This window comes from Gopherus evgoodei, chromosome 4, assembly GCF_007399415.2.
Source record: "Gopherus evgoodei ecotype Sinaloan lineage chromosome 4, rGopEvg1_v1.p, whole genome shotgun sequence".
Classification (NCBI taxonomy): Eukaryota; Metazoa; Chordata; order Testudines; family Testudinidae; genus Gopherus; species Gopherus evgoodei.
The window spans coordinates 92,236,765-92,259,073 of NC_044325.1; the positions used below are offsets into that span (position 1 = coordinate 92,236,765).

A 22,309-nucleotide genomic window follows, 5' to 3' on the forward strand; every position below is an offset into this window, starting at 1 on the left:
AAACTCTCTGCACATTTCAGTACTGTAACAGTTTTGTTGCAAATAGCTGATTGTTTAACACATTCTTGTGTTCCTAAACATGTATTTTATTAATTTATGTAGAAAAATGTCTGCACGTTATTTATTTGCATTACAATAACATCCAGAGATGGTATTGCAATTGCTTTTGTTAAATAGCATGCTGTTGTTTCAATGGTTTTTGAGCTGCCTGTGCAATTCCTCACTACAAATATTTGACCGTACCACTAAGTCTCAGTGGTGACACAGAACACCATTTTTACATTAGCAAAATCCACTGCTATCCAATTTAGAATTGTGACACCAATGCCATATCCAATAGGGGACATGTGAGAGAGGGAGAGCATCTACAAATTTAGGACTTCACAATAAATGTAAAGTGTTCCAAAAACCTCCAAATGTTTCACAAAATACTTCACAATTATTTTCAGGAATTTTACAGAAGCAGAGGAAATAAATCTATTCATTCTAAATGGAATGAAGTGATGTTCTTCCTAACTGAGAATTCTAGAACCTCTCCCAAATTTAAAGTTTCCTAATAATGAAATCAAGATTCTCCCATTTCTACTTTTCAACTCAGCTGTGTTATCAACATTTTAAAATCTTAGAGGCGTTGCAGAATATGGTTTTAGTTTAGCTTTTTTCTACTAAAATACATGTTTGTAAGTTAAAATGTCTATAGTATTAGCAGATTTCATATTGGTATTAAATGTCCTTTGTCACTACTGATGTTATTAATCATTTCTCTACTATGCAATTAGAAGTGTAAAAAGGTAAATATTAGGAATTATGTAGCATTGTAACTTCTTCTTCTGTTATCTACTCAGTAGATAGCATTCTTCAAAACAGTCTCTCCAAACTTCTTTTTGAAATTATTAATTATCCTATTTCCGGGTCATGAAAAGTACATACCGAGTGCACAAGCAAAACAAAGCTATTGAAAACATGGAGACACTCCTGAGAACATTTGTGCTTTTACAAAGTCAGTTCTGTGTTAGGGCTGAAGTTTGTTTTAGAAAAATGGGTGGGGATCGTGACTGTACTATTAAATAGACAAGTAAGCCAAATGCTAATTAAATGACTCCATGTACAAATGAATGCAAAAGGAAATCTTAGTGTAACAGATCTGTGGTTTCTCTCTACTTTCAGACCAGTCACATCCATTTATTCCTAACAATAAGGGGAAAACCCATGAATGCTTATGCAGATATCTGTTTATACGTTAATATTTTTGTTAATATGTATTTGCATGAAAAGTATTCCTACAACCATCTGAAAATCTTTGTAGGTATGGACACATCCAATCAGAAAATAGATCAATACCATCTGCAATTTAAGTGACCAGTCACACAGAGTAGATAGCAAATGATAAATTGCAAATAATTTGAGCATTCTGTGGACTGCAATATATTTCTATAAATCATTAATAGATTAATTCAAGCTATGAACATAAAAATCTAATTGTGTTTGTGGATAATTAGCCAAGAGGGACGAGAGGGAAAAGAGGGACTAAAATAAACGAATAATTTTTTCATTGCAAATAATTAAGATTCTTGTATCTTCTTGCCCTCATCCCAATTATCTTGATGTTGTAGGACAGTTAAATTCTTGTTTCCTTCAAATGCTTATTTTTATTCATTATTTAATAGATATCCTGATATTTTAACAATATATAATCTTTGCTATAATTTATGTTGTTTCTTATTTCTATTTCAGGTATATGAAAAAGTTGCCTATCTCCTAACAGATTTAGGTAGGTGCATCTTTAATGCTGGCATACTCCTCATCAGTTATACTGTGTAACTTTGTATTTCAATATCAAATCATCAAAAACAGTTTTACCATGCATAGTACTGTGGTGTCCTTTACCAAACTATTAACTGCCTACCATCTACAGAGAAAACTATTTTCTAGCATATGTTTAAAAAAAAAAAAAGAGCTGGAGGGAGAAAGTTGTTGGTAAATGGCGTTTAGAGATGACCAAATCCCTAGATCAGGAGATGCCCCTTCCCTCACCCCTCTAAACCCATCCCACGTACCTTAGAGAAGTTTGGATCACAGATGATCTGTGCAACAATGGGCCATTTCTAGAAGCACTCATCTTGCAGTCTGCTTAGTACAGGGGGACAGCTAATATCCATATGGAATCCCATTGAATTCAGTGGAGCTCTTCATGTGCTCAGGTGTCTCCCCTGTGTGGATCAGATTGTACAATCAAAGCCTAAAATGTTCCTTCTCCTAAATACAGATAACTTTTGATTTTCATCCAGCTGTATCAGAATTGTTAACATTTTGTGCCCCGGGATTAATTCTTTTTCATTTTCAAATGCTGTTAGGCAAAATTGGAAGCCTGAAAAGAATAGAAAGGGGAGATGTATCAGATTAGGATTGTGCCACGTCCATTGGTCTCAGTTAGTGGAAAAAAAACTCCTCTCCCTTTTCCAGACAAATATTCTTACTAGTGCTATGAGAGACCTGGGATTTACATTTCATGAACAATTTCCTGATTTTGACATTTGTTTTCATTCCAAATTGGGATACAACAAAAAAATTCAAAGTTTCCCCTGAATTTTTCAAAAAAATCATTTAAGTTTAATTGAAATGTTTCAATTTCAACTTCTTAGTGTTTTTATTTTATATTATATTTTAAAAAGTTACAAACAAAGCAAAATATTCCATCTAAAAATGTGTAATAGGAATGTTTTGACCTTATCAAAATACTATATAAAAATTTTTAAACTAAATGTCAAAATTGACACATTCCCACTTAAAGTTTGGTTTCGGCAAAATGGCATTTTCCACTGGAAAATCTTTCCATCAAATATTTGACCAGCTGCAATTTTGACTCTTTAAGAAGAAACTAATAATAAAACTTCCAATCACAATTCAGTCAAAAAAGTTGTGATCAGAGAGGCTACTTTTTAAATTTCCAATCTGGTGCTGTGTGAATATTTTATCCTTAACATTTCAGCTGATGTGTTCTATCCAATTTAATGATATAGTTCAGGGGTAGGTAACCTATGGCATGTGTGCCAAAGTCAGCACACAAGCTGATTTTCAGTGGCACTCACACTACCTGGATCCTGGCCACCAGTCCAGGGGGCTCTGCATTTTAATTTAGTTTTAAATGAAGTTTCTTAAACATTTTAAAAGCCATATTTACTTTACATACAATAATAGTTTAGTTATATATTATAGACTTATAGAAAGAGACCTTCCAAAAACGTTAAAATGTATTACTGGCACATGAAACCTTAAATTAGAGTGACTAAATGAAGACTCAGCACACCACTTCTGAAAGGTTGCCGATCCCTGATATAGATGATTATGCTGTAATTCACAAAAAGAACTATCTTCCAATTTAACAGGAGGCTGCAAGATTTGTACATGTGCAATACTAAAGACATGGTAATTCTCCACACAGAGGAGACTACAAAAAAGTTTTAACTCAGGTGCTTGATGCCTTACATTTACTAGTAGTGCTTTACATGAAACTCCACTTTACTTACTAATTGATAAGTGACCAGGGGTTTGGAAGGACCCACAAAAGTTTGATAGTCATTGGACTCATCCAAGTTAGTTTATATAATCTTGTGCCCAGTTAAATTCAGATTTTACCCTAACTGTTTGTAAATGTCTAAATGTTTCTATCAAAGCACTTTGTTCTCTCTCATTCCCCTGTGGCATTCAACAAAGCTTTGATTCGCTAGAGCTGTTTTTTCTATTATACATGAAAAGTCCTTTTGACATTTGGTGTAATAGAGCATCAGTTATCCCTTTCATAATATGGCTTCTGGTCCTGCAGAAGTAGGTCATGATGATATAAGTTTTCTTTCCATACATAATAGACTGTGGAAAAGTGCTTATTATTGAGGAAAGTGTAGAATGACTTTTTATTGCCCTAGAGTTCCTAGATACTTCCTGAATGCAGGGCTTGGCTACACTTGCAAGTTAGGGCACCCAGGGCTGATCTCATGCGCTCTAACTCCTGAGATGTCCACACTGGCAAGACACTTAGAGCACTTGGACTCTGCAGCTGGAGCATTCCTGGTAATCCACCTCCACAAGAAGCATAGAGCTTGCTGTGCCCTGGCTGGAACACCGGGATGTCAGTATGGATGCTGTGTTGCGTTATTGTGCTGTGATTGGCCTCCAGAAACATCCCATAATCCCCTGAAGTCAAGTGGCCACTCTGGTCATTGTTTTGAACTTAGATGCAGGCATGCAGCTATCTCCTTTCAAAGCTCTGTTTCTGACAGCCGGCATGCTTATCTGCTCCAGGACAAAGCAAACCACTAATGTGGAATACTGCTGCTGCTGAGACCTGCGTGTGTGTGAGAGAGAGAGGTGGGGGAGGGAGGGGCTGATTTGGGGGTTTCCTCCTGCTGCTGTCTGAATTTACAAGACAGCATACTGACACATTCTCTGTCCCCCAAAACACACTGTCTCTCCCCCTACATACACACAACACAGTCCTTGTCACACTCCACACCCCCATTTCAAAAGCACACTGCAGCCACTTGCACACTGGGATAGCTACCACAATGTACTGCTGTCTGTGGCTTTGCAAGAGCTGCTTATGTGGCCACGCCACTGCACTTGCAGCTAATAGTGTAAACACATGGCAATGCTTTCCCTGCTCCTGTCTCCAAGGGCTGGCTTAACTCCCAGTGCTCTACATCTGCACGTGTAGCCAACCCCTCATTACAATAAATAAAAGAAAGGGAAGAAAAAAACAATAACTGGTGTCAACAGGCTGGGATCTTCCAACGAAATGCAAACCACATCCTTATAATGTTTGTTTATTTTGTTCCTAAGTAACCATATAAACTTTAGAGGATTGAATATCCCATCCAGTGTTTGAAAAGTGCATGCACCCTATCTCAGTTAATTCTGCTTGTTCTAGTTAAACAGCCCACATCTAGACTCTGAAATGGTTTCTATTAAAGAACTCAAAGAAAAAAATACAGTTGTTTTTTCATGGAAACAACGTGACTACATCTATTTTAAACACTCCAAAGTGTATTTAGTGATTTCATGGTGAATCTAAATCACTTATCCACATACTTTATAGCATAATTAGTTTTTTAAAAGCAATTTGAAATTTTCATGAAAAATGTCAAAATTGCAAATTTCAATAATTAACAACCAGTTCTAATTAAGATAGAATTCCTGCCTTAAAAATCCTAAAATCTACTTGCAAAGAGTGGAAGAGAGGAATTAAATACAATCTTTGAGGTGTTTCAATGCAGATTCATATTTGTAGTTAAAAAATATAAATAAAGAACCAATTCATTCCATCTGCCTCCATGCATGTGTCAAATGGCTGACACCTTAGAGGCATCATGACAGAGTTGAGTGTTGATGAGAGAGTAATGTCCCTGTGGACACACTGAAGGAATATGTTCCCCCACATAAGGAGTAGCATGGAATAAGGCATGAAAATGTTTGAGAAGCAGATAGGTAGAGGTTGCTCCCAGTTCTGATCACTTCACTGCTTGTCTATCATGCCATTGTGGATTGAGTGCTGATGCTAAGCACTATCCTGCACAACTGCTGAGGAGAATCAAATAGTTACGGTGGGTAAGGTAATATCTTTTATTGGACCAACTTCTGTTGGTGAGGGAGACAAATTTTTGAGCTACACAGAGCTCTTCCTCGGATCTGGGAAATGTACTAAGAGAAGAATCATGGCATCTCAACATGTCTCAAAGGATTAAAAAAATTGAAGATTCAAACTGAATTCAAAAAGAGAGCCATCAAATGGAGAATGAAGCTTTCACTGGAAGTTCTGTGGTGTTGCACAGCTCAGGGACACATTTTTTATTTGTGCATAGAACCACGCTGCTCATAGCTGGGGTAAGAGTTTTGTGGCCCTCTCACTGCACACTGTACTGAGGGGAAAATAACCTTTTACTCAAAGGGTTAAATTAATTTGAACCCTATCATTTCTTCTCTAGGAGACTCTGGAACTCTGTAAGACACTTGCAACTTCATTTCATTTGTAAATGTGTAATGTGTACTATGTCACTCCTTTTAGAGCATCCTAGAACGGAATCTGAATGGGAAAACAGTTTTGCCTTGAAAATGTTCCTCTTCCAGTTTGTCAACTTAAACAGCTCAATCTTTTATATTGCTTTTTTCCTTGGCAGGTAAGTTGTTATTGGTCATGATTTTATTACATAAGAATAGGAGGGAAATGCATACCAAACTCTTAGTACTAGATATTTCATTATGGTAATGTATTAAATTGCAGTAAAGAAAATGTTTTAACATGATAGATAGATGTCAGAATCAGAAAAATTTGTGGAACTGAGTATAAACTAAAGCCAAAACTTTCAAAGATGGGTATAAGTGTAAGATCTTAAAATCATATTTTTTCCCAGAGGTGCTGAGCACCTGCTGTTCTCATTGACATCAATAGGGATTGGGGATGCTCAACAGCTCTGAAAATCAGGCCAGTTATTTAGATACCTAAATACAGATTTGTGTCTAATGTGCTGATAAATTTCAAAAGCTGGGCCTAGCTCTATCCCTTTTTTCTCATGTCTCCTACTGGTAATATTTCCTGGAAAACAAATCCTATAAGTAGCAAGTGCTGTGTAGTGGTTCACAGACAGGATTGGGAGCCAGGATTCCTGGAGTCTATTTCTGTACCTGTTGCTTATTCACTGTGTAAGCTTGGGAAATCCTCTTGACCTTGCTTTATTTTCACCATTTTTAAAATAGGTTTGATGATATTTGCCAGCCTTACACGATTGTTGGAAATACTAATTAATTGATGTCTACAAAACATTTGAGTTCTTTAACTGGAACTGCCAAGTTTTATGATGATGGTTCAGTTAAAGATGGAAAAAATAACCTCTGGCTAAAATATCATAGAATTACTCTATTTAACTATAAGTTATTAAACATATTGAAACAAGTTACAGGGGATATTACAGTTCATGCTAATTATATTAGACGCTTCTTTGTGCCATCCATTTTATGTCTTTTATCCTTTTCTAACTTGCTAAATCCAGTGTCCTGTAAGATCCAGAAGTTCCAGTCCTTCATTTCTTTCTCAGATGAAATTTCCATTTAAGTCACTCGGAGTTTTGCCTGACCAGGGAATTACATATAGAGCTATTAGAACTGTGAAAAGGATTTATTATGAATATCTGTTTGTAACAGAGATTGACCTGAAATGCACACTGCAATCTTGGAGCTTGGGTCTGCATGTGCTGATCCCTGTGCCTGTGTGGATCCTCATTGACTGCATAAGTATAATGGTTTGCCTTCCTGGAGCCACTACAGAATTGGGAGGCTTGAATTTCTAACATCTCAAAGTTCAGGGTGTATGAATGCAGGGGGGATTTTCTGCACATTTTAGAGTTTGGGGCTACCTGCAAAATCTAGCCCTGTACCAATTTGTATTCTGAAATAACTCCTACACCCTTTCCCCTCCATAGTTAAGGCTCTCTTTAGATCCCATATTTTAGCACACGGCCTTCAGACGCTTATCATTTAAACTGTTTATAGTTAACAGGTTTGGTAAATGGATGAAATTCAACAATTCTAGTAATACAAAATGTTATTGGTATTTCCATTAAGAAACAAAAATCTCATTTCACAGATTTGCAGGCCGGCCAGGAAAATACAACAAACTTTTTAATAGATGGAGACTGGAAGAGGTAAACAATCCCATTTTTTTCCTTGTAAAATCTCTATGTGCAAAAAGGAAACTCTGGTATGTTTAAAAGACATAAACTATAGTCATGTGTAAGATTTATTCTTCCATTAAAGTGCAGTGAGGAAGGACATACCTTTTTTCATAGCAGAGGATTGGCAACCAGAAAATATGGCTTCCCTTCTGAGCTCTCAGCTTTGCTATGCAGCTTTGGGCTGGCAGCTCACCTCTCTGTGCTTCAGTTTCCCTACTTGTAAATAGGAGGCAGCCTATCTGACAGGCTTGTTTGGAGGTCTAAATCATTAATATTTCTGAGGACTGTTGAGATTCTTGGATGGAAGGCAAAATAGAAGTGCAGCCCATTATTGTTTGCCCTAATGTGAGAGTACTACTTTCAAAATTAAAGTCAAAGTTTTCAGACCCGGAGATATAAAGATGCTAAACCACACCACTTCCTCCATTTCAGTGGAGGGCTGAGGTTACTCAGCATCTCTTGAAAATTACGCCTCTTCTATTTATATTCCTATATATAGATTTAGGAGCCTACTTTTAGACACACAGATCTGAAAAAGTTGGCATCAGTTATTAGATATGATTGATATCTCATTACCTAATCAAAACACACATTTTTGACAAATTGAATGGTTTAAGATTTAGAGACATACATGTCCAAGTCAATAGTATGAATTCAGCTTAGGTTGTTAGAGAGCAAATACTGCTTCATTCTGTTACATGTTTATTGGCTGATGTGAAATGGTGCCATCCAGAAGACAAGTGTACATATCACAGCCTTGCCCTTTACAGTAATTTATGGCAGAAAAATTCAGTGGGCATGGAGATTTATCCAAACTCTCATTCAAAAGAAGGTTGTCCCCATCATGCAGGGTTGACTGTATTGGAGGTACAGTGGTGGAAGCAATAGGAAATATCTTAGCCCATACTGTACTACTTCTGTGGGTAGTTTAAATCTGTTACTTTTCAAAAGCATTAAAATTCATTTTAACCACTGTTAAGTAAAGCAAAGTAAAAATATACACCATAGCCCATTTTTTCTAGAAATATCTTTAAGGTACAGTGGTGAAAGCAAAACTCTGGCTGATTTCACCCTAGAAATTTAAATATTTCCCATTCATCCAAGCTGCACATGTAAAAACTAGGGGAATGCTTTAAAATATAAAAGTGTTTTAAATATATATATATATTAATACTAGCATGATCAAGCAATTTAAATAATTGCAATTAATCTTGTGATTAATCGCACAATTAAAAAAAATAATAATTAATCATGCTGTTAATATAATAACATTTATTTATATATTTTGATGTTTTCTACATTTTCAAATATACTGATTTAAATTAAGCACAGAGTACAAAATGTACAGTGCTCACTTTATTTTTATTACAAATATTTGCACTGTAAAAAACAAAAGAAATAGTATTTTTCAATGCACCTAATACAAGTACTGTTTGTCTTAGCGATTGTCTGAACAAGAAGTAGGACTGATTAGACTTGTAGGCTCTGAAATTTTACATGGTTTTGTTTTTGATGCAGTTATGTAACAAAAAAAATCTACATTTGTAAGTTACACTTTCACGATAAAGAGATTGCACTACTGTACTTGTATGAGGTCAATTGAAAAATACTGTTTTATCATTTTTACAGTGCAAATATTTATCAAAAATAATCATATAAAGTGAGCACTGTACACTTTGTATTCTGTGTTGTAATAGAAATCAATATATTTGAAAATGTAGAAAAACCATCCAAAAATATTTAATTAATTTCCATTAGTATTCCTTGTTTAACAGTGCGATTACTTGCGATTAATTTTTTTAATCGTGATAAATTTTTTGAGTTAATCACATGAGTTAACTGCAATTAATCAATAGTCCTAATTAATATATAACTTTTTTTTTCCTCTTCCTTCAGTGTCATCCTAGTGGCTGTTTAATAGATCTCTGCTTGCAGATGGGAGTTATCATGGTTTTAAAACAAATGTGGAACAACTTCATGGAACTGGGTTATCCGTAAGTTAACTCACTGAGAGCATTATTTTATCAAAATATGATCATACCCTGTTCAACAGTAGGAGAAAAAGAAAAAGTCCAACTATAGGTGAGGGTAGATTATGGCTTTTAATTGTAAATCTTAAATAGCTAAGCAAAAGTGGTGCCTTAGCATACAGCTGTAACGGTTGTATGGGGAAGCGTATGTTCACAATACATGAAACAGAATACTAAATGATTTGTTTTAAATCTCTTGAATTTCATACAAGCCCCAGCACCTAGTTTCCTGATACATGGACTTGAGTACCAAAGTTTGGATCCATGTGTGGATCTCAACGTGTACCAGATCTGAAGATTTGGTATAGCTCGTTATAGGAAGAGAGGGACACATGCAGAGTTTGGATGTAGATCCATATTTTACTGAGAATCAGGAATGTTGGGATACAGAGTTCTGGCTCAGACCCCAAATTTGCAACACAAACTGTACTCCAGATTCTATTGCAGCATTTTAAAAGCATTTTACACATGCACATGGATTTTAGTGTGCTCTGAAAATTATAAGCAGCTTATTTTGAGGAGATTACATTTCTGGAGCCCCTTAAGCAAATGGCTGCTAATATGCATCACAAAGTCTACCCCAACTCATCTTGTGGGATACCCATAATCAAGATGACCTCCCTGAGCACCTAGAACACATTGACTATTAAAATTAGTCCCCTATTTTAGGGAAGGATGGTTTCTGAGGAGCCCTTTGACCAGAAACCATAACTTGCATTCTTATTTCTATCCCTAGACCTAATGTTGCACAGCAATATTATGGTGGTGTGGTAGCTCCACCAAAGTTAAGGCTGAACCAGTGTTTCCACTCTAATGGGGGTGGGAAAAAAGTTCTGCAAAAAATCTTTCGTTTGGATTAAAGTGTCATGTCAAAATATTTATGGTAGATTGTGCTCTGCTTGATTTTTCTATAGAAGTTTGTGGGTGGGAGGTGAATATTGTTTGAGGTTTGCTATGACTTTTTTTTTATAGGGCCATGTGACTAAATGTTTGAAATATCTAATGTTTCCTTCAGACCCCTTTTTCCCAGAAACTACAGCACTTTGAGGAATGAAACTGATATCTGTGATCCTTTGGTTTGTGTAGACAGGCTGCAATGTTGTATAAAGTTGAATGTTTTCTGTGTTTATTTTTTATAATAAATATAAGTTACTGTTTTGACTGAAGACAGTACCCTGGCATCACGTTGATCAGTGTTGAACTTATACCAGTCCTTAGCACTAGGCTCTCTTTTATGGGATGTTTCCTGATGCTCATTGCTGCCTCTTTGACCGTGCCAACATTGAATCACAGTTACTTACTTTTATTTGATTACACTGTCTCCTTGTTCCAGAAGCAGGTGAGGTTCAGACTGCTTACCAGAGTCTTTCATCTTCCCTCTACTTAATTAATGCTATTTTCCTTGACAATATTGTCAAAGTAAAACCTGAGTATGCATGTGGATTTTAGAGCACTTTGAAATAACAGCTCTTGAACCGGAAGCTTTGCTGTCAAGGCAATACTTCCAGAAGGAGCCCCCAAAGAATTCAGGTAGAGGAGGGCCACTAATGTGCCCAACGCACATTCTCAGAAATCTGCATAGAGCAGGACTCAAACTCACAGCTCAGGAGAGCTGCTTGTGTTCCATTCCAAACTTTACCCTAACACCTTTTTTTATATGTTGCTTTCCTCAAAAAGGCAGTGGGTGCTGGACCCAGAGTTCAGTTCCATGCAGGTGATATCCCTTTGGGAAGGAGACAAGCCACAGTTTGAGTCCCAGATGTGCGCAAAAAAATGTGTTATAAGAACCATAAAATGTTTGTCATCTAACTTCAGTGGGAAGCTCTATCCCAGGAACCTCTTGCTCAGATGACCTCAAATTTGGACCACTAACCCTGCCCCAGATCCCCACCTAGCACAGCAATTCATCACGTCAGTCTCAGCAGGCATGTGGATTTTAGAGCACTTAATAAAATTGGCTATTGAACAGTAAGCTAGTCTTCACATTAACTAGAGTGGTACCATTGTCCCACTATAAAACAATCCATACTCTGTGACCAAAAAAGGATTCTCTTCACCAACTTCTTGTTTGGTATGTTAGCTTTAAAAACACAAGTGGAAAAGCACAAAAGTGCAGTTTGAGAAAACATTAAAAACACGCTGCTCCCCTCCTGTGTCTGATGGATGCTGTAGATAATGTAAATAGAATTTAAATGATCTAGTCTCTCTAAAAGAGCTTTTCCAAAAAGACTTTTTCCTTGTTATTGCACCTCCCCCATCAGATGCTGTGGGCTTGTTGTTCCCAAGTATAGCATTAACTGTTTCTCAGCAATAAGGGTTTATGGAATACTTGAGCCTTTTAAATTGTTTCATGTTTAAAATTAATTATCTTTCACAACCTGTGCAGCTTCTAAAGAGAACAGCTAGGCCAAGATTTTCAACATCTTTCAGACATTGGAAGAGTATGCTACATTTCTTGTGACATCAAATTATAGTCCAGAGTTTCTGCCTTGAAACCCTGTCCAAAAAAGCTGTGTTCATTGCGTGCCAGCAACCTGATAAAAACGTTTAGGGCACTATACAGTTGCTGCTAGATCTGAAACACCGAATAGAACAAATATTTGTGAGCAAGCTTCCTTAGTTCATTATTTCCCATTCACAAAGCAATAGTCTGGGCATTCAGACAAGGCCTTTGTTTGTCCTTGAGACCTTTTCAGCAGCAAAAGAAAGGAGGTGCCAAAGGATAAACTGGATTTAGAAATGAATAACAGCAAATTGACAAAGCTAATAAACACTTTCCAGCCCAGTCCCTTTTCAACCAAGTGTGAATTTTGCCTCCCTAAAGTGTGTATTCAAGTGACTTCCAAATCAGAACACACAACTGCAGTCTCTGATTTCAAGCTGCGCAAGTTGAAATAATACTTAACACTTGCATAACCATTTTCATTCATCTGAGAAGCTTTTTACAACCTTTTGCTGATTATTTTATTTTATTTTATTTTATTTTATTTTATTTTATTAACAACTCCCCCATCAGATAACCATTGCATAACATCATAAGGGCTGGCCACAATCCTGCCTTATATTTGTAGTTTCTCCAAAATCTTTTTAAAGGCACATCCTTGCTACAGGAGAAAACAATATTCTTTAACAAGTACTCTTTCAAGAAGGCTCTGTGATGTTAAACAAATATCCTTAGGTTTGTGCATTGAAAACATCACTCCAGCATAAGGGGCCCTTCAGTGCCTAATGTTCCACTTACATTGAAATTAATGTAATGAGAGGCTTAAGTTGTATGTAAGGTCTTGTAAAGGTTCTCTACTCTGGCTTGAATATTATTTTCTGAGAATATTGAGAAATGCTCTTGAGAAAGTATCTCCACAAGTATGCACTCTCAAGTAGTTTGGAACAGTTCAAAATTGGCCTACGATGCTAACTCTGGATGCTCTCAGTGAATATTGTCAATTCTTGAACAGGCACCGCCAGTGATATCACAAGCTCGATGATCTGTCTGTCTAATGTAGGTTACTACAGAACTGGTGGTCACGACGCAAGATCAAGAAAGGAGGGCAGTTATTGGAGCATAAAATTTCACTACCTCAATGGGAAAAAGATTGGAATCTGCAACCAATGAATCTCCACGGCTTAATGGATGAGTACTTAGAGATGGGTGAGCAAATATGCAGTTTTCTTATAGAAATCAGCCACACTTCAAAGCTTTTCCTTTTTAAGGCCGCATTTGTTTTCATTTTCTAACCTGGCAATCTGTTGTTAGTTTTACAGTTTGGCTTTACCACCATCTTTGTTGCTGCCTTCCCACTGGCACCTCTCCTGGCATTGCTTAACAATATTATAGAAATAAGACTAGATGCTTACAAGTTTGTTACCCAGTGGAGGAGACCTATGCCTGCAAGAGCAACAGATATAGGTAAGAGAGCATAATGATGCACAATCATTGTACTATCAGCTCATGTTTTATTCTCTTAAACCGCTAATGCCATGAAAAGTTTTAAAATTAATGAAAGGAAGTGGGTATAACAAGTTAACTACAAATATCAACAGTAGCCAAAATGTTAAACAATAGGAGTCTGAAGTTAGGCTTTAAAACCAGATTTTATCACCTAAATAAATTACTTTGTTTTTCAAAAGTACTGAGCACCCACAATTCCCGGTGAGAGATCGTCTTCAGGTGCCAAAATGTGATTTTAAAGGCCCACCTTTAGGCTATGTATTGGAAAAAACCTCAGGGACTAAAATGATATCCAAAATTACTGAATATCAATGGACTTTCATAGCAGAAACTCTCTGAGGTTTAAGAGCAAAACTGACTGAGTCCTGGTATAAGGAGATGAGATTTTGGCCATAAGTAAAATTCAAGCTGGATTTAAGTCTCTTTTTCCACTTTTTAGTGGCTTATACTTGGACCTTCCTAGTTACACTTTTGGCACTGAGTTATAGCTTGTTAAAGAGGTTTGACTTTACAGAGAAGGTGGTCTGCTGCACTGAAGATGTACTATTGATATAACTGAAAATGCTCAGGAGGCAGTGATGTTAATATACAGCTGTGAGGAGTTCTTTGGGACAGATTGATAGCACATCTCAAATCACCCTAATAAGGAGTAACACAGGTTTGTGGTTGGTGTCAGCCTGTGGAATTTCTAGTCTTTCAGCTTGATCTAAGAGTGACTGTAAGTAGGAGACAGTATATGTACCCATATAGTTAAGCAGCATTCACAATAAAAATTTTCTTCCTCACTGATCTCCATTGTAATAATTCTTTGTTTCCTCATCTTCACTCTCTTGAAGAGACAATTCTTTTGAGTTGTATATACTTACAAGGTTATAGTTTTAAACGATATACCAACTTTGGGCATTTGGGATTTATAGATTGGATCTAAAACTAGAAAGAACCTATTGCGTGAATCTAGTTCAGAAACAGCCCATGATGGCAAAATTCATGGGAAATTTAGCTTAATCCCAGTCTGGATCCGTCAAGATATTATTCCCACTTTGAACTTTAGCGTCCAAAAAGTGGGGACCTACATGTACCCTTCTAAGCTTAATTCCTAGCTTAGATTTGATAGCACTGCCCCCAATCTAAAATATAATGTTTTGGTACACTTCCTGTCCCCCAAAAACCTTCCCTGGAGGACCCAAGACCCAAATCCCTTGGGTCTTAAAACAAAGAGAAATAAACCATTCCCCCTCCTTTCCCCCTCCCAGATTTTCCCCTCCCTGGGTTACCCTGAGAGATCACTGTGATCCAAACTCCTTGAATCTTAAAACAGAGAGGAATTAACCTTCCCCCCCCCCTTTCCTTCCCCCCACCACTCCCTGGTGAGTTCAGACCCAATCCCCTTGTGTCTTACACAAGGAAAAAAATCAGTCAGGTTCTTAAAAAGGAAAGCTTTTAATTAAAGAAAGAAAAAATAAAAATTATCTCTGTAAAACCAGGATGGAAAATATTTACAAGGTCTAAGCTTATATATAGACTAGAGGGACTCCCTCCCCCCTAGCCTAAGATACAAGTTACAGCAAGCAGAGGTAAAATATCCTTTCAGCAAAATACACATTTGCAAATTAAGAAAACAAACATAAAACTAATCCACCTTTTCTAGCTAGTACTTACTATCATGAACATGAGAGACTGTGTTAGAAAGAATGGAGACAGATCTGGTTGCACGTCTGGTCCCTCTTAGCCCCAAGAGCTAACAAAGAACAAAACAAACAGCACAAACAAAGACTTTCCTCCACCAAAATTTGAAAGTATCTTGTCCCCCGATTGGTCCTTTGGTCAGGTGTCAGCCAGGTTCACTGAGCTTGTTAATCCTTTACAGGTAAAAGAGACATTAACCCTTAACTATCTATTTATGACAGGATCTGTACATAACTTTTTTGGCACAATGATTTTGTTTCCCAGTAAACAAGAAAAATAGTATAAAAAGAATGTTCTTGTTCTTTCAATTGACTCTTCTTTCTCTTAGGTATCTGGTATGGAATCCTTGAAGGAATTGGAGTCCTGGCTGTCATCACTAATGCATTTGTTATTGCAATTACTTCTGACTATATCCCACGTTTTGTCTATGCATACAAATATGGCCCTTGTACAGATGAAGGATACAGACAAGAAAAGTAATTCAGACATTTTGTATATATACTTTTTTTTTCAGACATTAACTTTATACTAAACTTTATACTAAACTGCTCAAAGTAGTTAAGACCAAAGCAGACTGTGAAGAATTTCAAAAAGATCTCACAAAACTATGATTGGACAACAAAATGGAAAATTAAATTTAACGTGGATAAATTTAAAGTAATGCACACTGGGAAAAATAACCCCAACTATACATATAATATGATGGGGGCTAATTTAGCTACAACTAATCAGGAAAAAGATCTTGGAGTCATCGTGGATAGTTCTCTGAAGATGTCCACACAGTGTGCAGCAGCGGTTAAAAAGAAAACAGGATGTTAGGAATCATTAAAAAGGGGATGGAGAATATCTTATTGCCCTTATATAAATCCATGTTATGCCCACATCTTGAATACTGCATACAGATGTGGTCTCTTCATCTCAAAAAAGATGTGCTGGCATTAGAAAAGGTTCAGAAAAGGACAACTAAAATGATTAGGGGATTGGAACAGGTCCCATATGAGGAGAAATTAAACAGACTAGGACTTTTCAGTTTGGAAAAGAGAAGACCGAGGAGGGATACGGTACAGGTATATAAAATCATGAGTGATGTGGCAAAAGTAAATAAGAAAAAGTTGTTTACTTGTTCCCATAATATAAGAAATAGGGGCAGGGCCGGTGCAAGGAAGTTTCACGCCCTAGGTGAAACTTCCACCTTGTGCCCCCCAAACCCTACAGCAGCTCTCCACCCCCCCGCCCTGGAGTGTGCCCCCCGCACCCTAAGGCAGCTCCCCGCACCCCACAGCAGCTCCCCACTCCCTGGCCCGAAGAGCCCTGCGGTACCTCCCCACCCCAGCTCACCTTTGCTCCGCGTCCTCCCCGAGCATGCTGTCCTGCTCTAATTCTCCTCCCAGGCTTGCGGTGCCAAACAACTGATTGGCGCCGCAAGCCTGGGAGGCGAGAGAAGTGAAGCAGCAACTGCGCAGTGGAACCCCTGGGCTGCCAGCTGCCGGTGGCGGCGCACTGACCCAGGGGAACCCCTGGGCTGCCAGCTGCCGGTGGCGGTGCGCTGACCCAAGGGACACCCTGGGCTGCTGGCGGCCGCTGCCGCCGACAGCTCAAACTCCCTATCCATCCCAGCAGCAGCGGGCCGCTCAACCACTTAAAAAAAAATTGGGGAGCACTGCTTTTTGGTGCCCCCAAATCCTGGTGCCCTAGGCAACTGCCTACTCCACCTAAATGGTTGCACCGGCCCTGACTAGGGGTCACCAAATGAAATTAATGGACAGCAGGTTTAAAACAAATAAAAGGAAGTTCTTCATGCAGCACACAGTCAACTTGTGGAACTCCTTGCCTGAGGAGGTTGTGAAAGCTAGGGTTTAACAGGGTTTAAAAGAGAACCTCCATGAATTTATCCAGTTAAATCCGTTAATGGCTATTAGCCAGGATGGGCAAAGAATGGTGTCCCTAGCCTCTGTTTGTCAGAGGGTGGAGATAGTGGCAGAAGAGAGATCACTTGTTTATTACCTGTTAGGTTCACTACCGTTGGGGCACCTGGCATTGGCCACTGCCGGTAAACAGGATCCTAGGCTAGATGGACCTTTGGTCTGACCCAGTATGGCCATTCTTTTGTTCTTATATTATGTTCTTATCTTGCTCTGGAAGTGATATTTTCCCCAATTGTCCTTCCTGCATTCTGTACATTGGATCAGTAGTATTTTGTCCTTTATAGTTACGCAAACCTGACTGTATCACATAGTTTCCTAAGCAACTTCTACAGAGATGTCTACTTACAATAAAATCATGATTTTTTTTTTCAAAATCCCTTCACCTCAGTGAAATATGGTGACTGGTTTAAACATCAACAGAGGAGACGAATGGGACAAATGAGACATCCACATAGGCTCATGTAAAATTTAAGTATGTAGCAACAAGAATTGATATTTGTAATGTGTGGTAGCACTTTGGCCATTCAACATTTAATTTGTATAATTAATTATAGCAGAAGAGGAAATATTAAATAAACAAATGCATGCTAGTTACAAAAGTTATAGTCCTGGATTTTTCAAGTGCTTTTGATCATCATGTCAGAAGAAGACAGTTCATAACCCTAACATAGAAATTATTCAGACAAACTGCTGAGATAAGTAAAAAGCAACAAAGAGTCCTGTGGCACCTTATAGACTAACAGAAGTATTAGAGCATAATCTTTCATGGGTGAATACCCACTTCGTGAATACTCCCATGCGTCTGATGAGGTGGGTATTCACCCACAAAAGCTTATGCTCCAATACTTCTGTTAGTCCATAAGATGCCACAGGACTCTTTGTCGCTTTTTACAGATCCAGACTAACATGGATACCCCTCTGATGCTGAGATAAGGGTAAAATTGTATTTCATATGGGGGAGAAGTTCTTGAAAACTTTGTCTTTAAAGTTGTTTTCCTTCTCAAATAAATAAACATGGTGAAGAGTTACACAGAGTACTAAGAACTGCAGTCAGTGCTTTGTAACATATATCTGTATGATGGAAAAAGTTAGAAGTCCTATAACTGTTTTTTTAACATATAGCCCTAATTTTCGAGAGTGACTGGTGATTTTGGGTGTCTCAGTTTTGAGATGCTGAAATTGAGACATCATAGAGGGGGCAGGTGCTTAACTTTCTAGCTATGTCAGCTCAAGCACCAAGATAATAAGGCACGCAAAATCACCATTCTAGAAAATTTAGACTTTAACTTTTCCTTGTGGTGGGGTGTAGTTTACTTGTAGATGCAAAGTATTACAAGGTTATAGAAACGTTGGGCTGGAAGAGACCTCAAGAAGTGAACAAATCCAGCCCCCTGTTTGGTGGCAGGACCAAGTAAGCCTAGACCATCCCTGACAAGTGTGTTTGTCCAACCTACTCTTAAATACCTCCAATGATGGGGATTCCACAACCTCCATTGGAAGTATCCAGAGGTTAAGTACTCTGAAAGTTAGAAAGTTTTTCCTACTATCTTACCTAAATCTCTTTGCTGAAGATGAAGCCCATTACTTTTTGTCCTGGAGGTATGGAGAACAAATTATCACTGTCCTCTTAACGTATTTGAAGATTGTATTCAGGTTCCCCCGCGTCCTCCTTTTATCAAGACTAAACAGGTCCAGTTTTTTTTAACCTTTCCACATAGGTCAGGTTCTCTAGACCTTTTGTCATTTTTGTTGCTCTCTTTTAGCTTCTCTCCAATTTGTCCACATCTTTCTTTAAGTGTGGCACACAGAACAGTAATGCAGCTGAGGCCTCACCAGTGCCAAGTAGAGCAGGACAGTTACTTCCCATCTCTTAGATCAATGTTTCCCAAACTTGGGACGCTGCTTGTGTAGAGAGAGCCCCTTGCCAGCCGGGCCAGTTTGTTTACCTGCCGCGTCCGCAGGTTCGGCCAATCGCAGCTCCCACTGGCTGTGATTCACTGCTCCAGGCCAATGGGAGCTACTGGAAGCGGCGGCCAGTAAGTCCCTTGGGCCGCGCTGCTTCCAACAGCTCCCATTGGCCTGGAGCAGCGAATCGCAGCCACTGGGAGCTGCGATTGGCCGAACCTGTGGATGTGGCAGGTAAACAAACCGCCAGGCCCACTAGGGGCTTTCCCTAAACAAGTGACGTCCCAAGTTTGGGAAACACTGTCTTAGATAGAACACTTCTGTTAATATACCCCAGAATTATATTAGCCTTGTTTCAGAACTGCATCATGTTGTTGACTCAGTGTCAATTTGTGATCCACTATGGCCCACAGATCATTTTCAGCAGTACTACCGCTTAATCAGTTATTCCTCATTTTGTAGTTGTCCATTTGATTTTTCCTTCCTAATTGTAGTACTTTGCACTTATCTTTATTGAATTTCATCCTGTTGATTTCAGGACAATTCTCCAGTTTGTCATGATCCTTTTGGACTCTAATCCTGTGCTCCAAAGTGCTTCCAACCCCTCCCAGCTTGGTATCATCTGTGAATTTTATAAGCATATTTTCCAGTCTGCTACTGAAGTCATTAATGAAAATATTGAATAGTACTGGATCCTGGACTCATATCTGTGGGGATCTCACTAAACACTCCTTCCCAGTTTGACATAGCAGATGGGAACTGTGGTCCACTTGTTCCAGTATCTTGTCTTGAGACAGGCCAATCCCAGATACTTCAGAGGAAGGTGCTAGGACTCCATATTGGAATAACTTGCCTTATGTACTTAGGCAGTTAGTGACTGGCTTATGCCCTGAAGCAGGATGTCTTTATAACCCTGACAAATGTTTATCCTACCTACTGTAACTGTGGTTATTCTTATTATTCACATAAATGTCTAATTTGCTTCATTTTGGTCTTGTGCTAATGAGTTCTGCAGGTTAGTGAGGATGGTGATTACTATCGTGTAGCTGCAAGTGCCACAAGTTAATTATGTAGCCATGTTCAGTAGTGAAGCATTATTCTATTCAGCTTTACTGTGAAATAGAGGGACCAGCATGACATGATTTTTGACTTGTTTGCCTGCTCATCAGAGTGGGTCGTGTTGAGATAACCAGCCAAAAATAGCCCAGGACAATGAGCACAGTCACAGCAGTAATATTTTGCTACTGGAATTTAATTCCTCAACATTCAGGTTTTAACCTTTGGGGATGGTTGTTTGGTCCCATCCATCACACAGGACAAAAATAGAAACAGTGAAATTTGAAATGAAAAAATTGTTTTTTTCACTGATCAGAGTTCATTTTGATAAAATTGGTTGAGCATTTAAGTGCTCGTTAAAAGTAATGACTAGCTAGAAAATTGTTTCTTTGTTTAGTGTTCATGGCTGGTACCTCACAATTTCTAAAATGTGAGCTGACAACGTATTTTATTGTGCTTTGGCTTGAAAGCTACACATTCAATGGGGGGGTATATTAAATCTAACTTTGTAAATATATTTCATTATTTTATTATGTTTCCTTACTTTATAGTTTTGTTTGTGATTTTAAAAGATGTTGTCATTGTTGCAATAAATACCCCCTTGTTCCTGGGAAACGACTTTATTTTAACTTTGTTCTGTTCCTTATAGTTTCCTCTTGCCTGGCTTCTTGGGTTTTCACCAATCTTGCATGGTCATAATTTCCCTCCTCCTTGTCAGTGTCCCCTTTGGCCTTTTTCATCATTTAGGGGGGAGGGAGGAGGAGTAGAGTTCAGGAGGCATTGGATTCTGACCTCACTAGATTTTATAAATAATCCTCATAAATTATTGTTGCATCGGATGTTGCTGCTGCTGCTGATGCTGGCCCATTTAGGAGAGGTGAAAGCTTATCAGGGAAGGCACTACGTTTATACTCCTCCTTTCGGCATGTCACTTAATATGCACTTATTTTTGTCACATAAAGTCATAAAAACATTCAATTCAGAGTGAATTCAGTTAGAGCCTTAACACGGTCTTCAGTGGGAACTGGGCCATGCTTCATGATAGCAAGCTGCTCAGTAAAATTATGCTATAGCTCTTTCTCAATAACTCCCCTACACCACTGTGCAGCATGAAGAGACAGAAGGCATTGCTTTTTAATGTGCATCTTTTCAAAGAACCAAATTGTGATTTTTCTATGAGGAGGACAATAGACTTCCAGTTTAAAAGAAAACTAAGATGATTTGGAGTACATATGTTGCACTATCTTAGAAAAGTAGGGGGTTGCTACTGTACCTTTTAAAGATCTTTTTAATAGCTCAGATTAAAGGTTGCTATTTTTTCTTGCTCTTCTGCATCTTTTCTTAAATCCTCCTTGACTTTCAGGAGGCACTTCTAAACCAAAACTGATTTAAATAGCAAGGATAGATTTTCTGAGGAAGAATAGATGGCTCATAAATTTGTTCAGGGACATATGGAACCTTTTACCACTAGGATCATTGGTCTGTATGTAGTTCCCGTCAGTAATCACCAAAAATTGTTGCCATCAGGTGGCTCTTTGCTTTGTGTGAAAAGCAGTTTGGTGCATTTTGTTCTGAGTGGGTAAGAGTCCAGATCATAAAAGTTACCATCACGTTGGCCCTATTTGGCTCCATTATTGGCAGAATCTGCAAGGAGACTGAACTGCATTTATTCTCTTTATAGGAGGTCCCTTCAGGTTCAGGTATTTTGGCAGGACATTGTGGAGAACCTTGCTTTGCTACTGACTGTGCTGTATATGTTCATTGGATAAATAGTGAAAATCAGCATCCAATTCCTTTTGAATGCACAAAATTCATTTTTAAAAAAATTAGTGTGAGGGGTTATCCCTGAAACATCCATTGACTTTATGGCACTTTTTCAGCTAAAAACCTAGCCACTTAATAATAATAATAATAATAATAATAATAATAAAATATAAAAATAATAAAAAATAATACTCAAATAAAAGGTTTGAAAGGCATACCATAATCCTTGACATGCATTGGTGATGGTGGGAGATGTGTGAAACATGTTTTGCA

At 38.0% G+C, this 22,309-nt stretch overlaps 1 protein-coding gene across 3 annotated transcripts in view; it reads left to right on the top strand.

The window, feature by feature from the left end:
- Positions 1-22,309, top strand: part of ANO3 (anoctamin 3) — a 403,783-nt gene that overhangs the window by 372,454 nt on the left and 9,020 nt on the right. For all 3 annotated transcript variants that reach the window (XM_030560189.1, XM_030560192.1, XM_030560190.1), the window contains 7 exons: positions 1,735-1,771; positions 6,059-6,170; positions 7,634-7,691; positions 9,618-9,715; positions 13,255-13,400; positions 13,506-13,658; positions 15,715-15,862. In XM_030560189.1, coding sequence (XP_030416049.1) covers positions 1,735-1,771; positions 6,059-6,170; positions 7,634-7,691; positions 9,618-9,715; positions 13,255-13,400; positions 13,506-13,658; positions 15,715-15,862 — 752 coding nt within the window. The remainder of the gene's footprint in view (positions 1-1,734; positions 1,772-6,058; positions 6,171-7,633; positions 7,692-9,617; positions 9,716-13,254; positions 13,401-13,505; positions 13,659-15,714; positions 15,863-22,309) is intronic.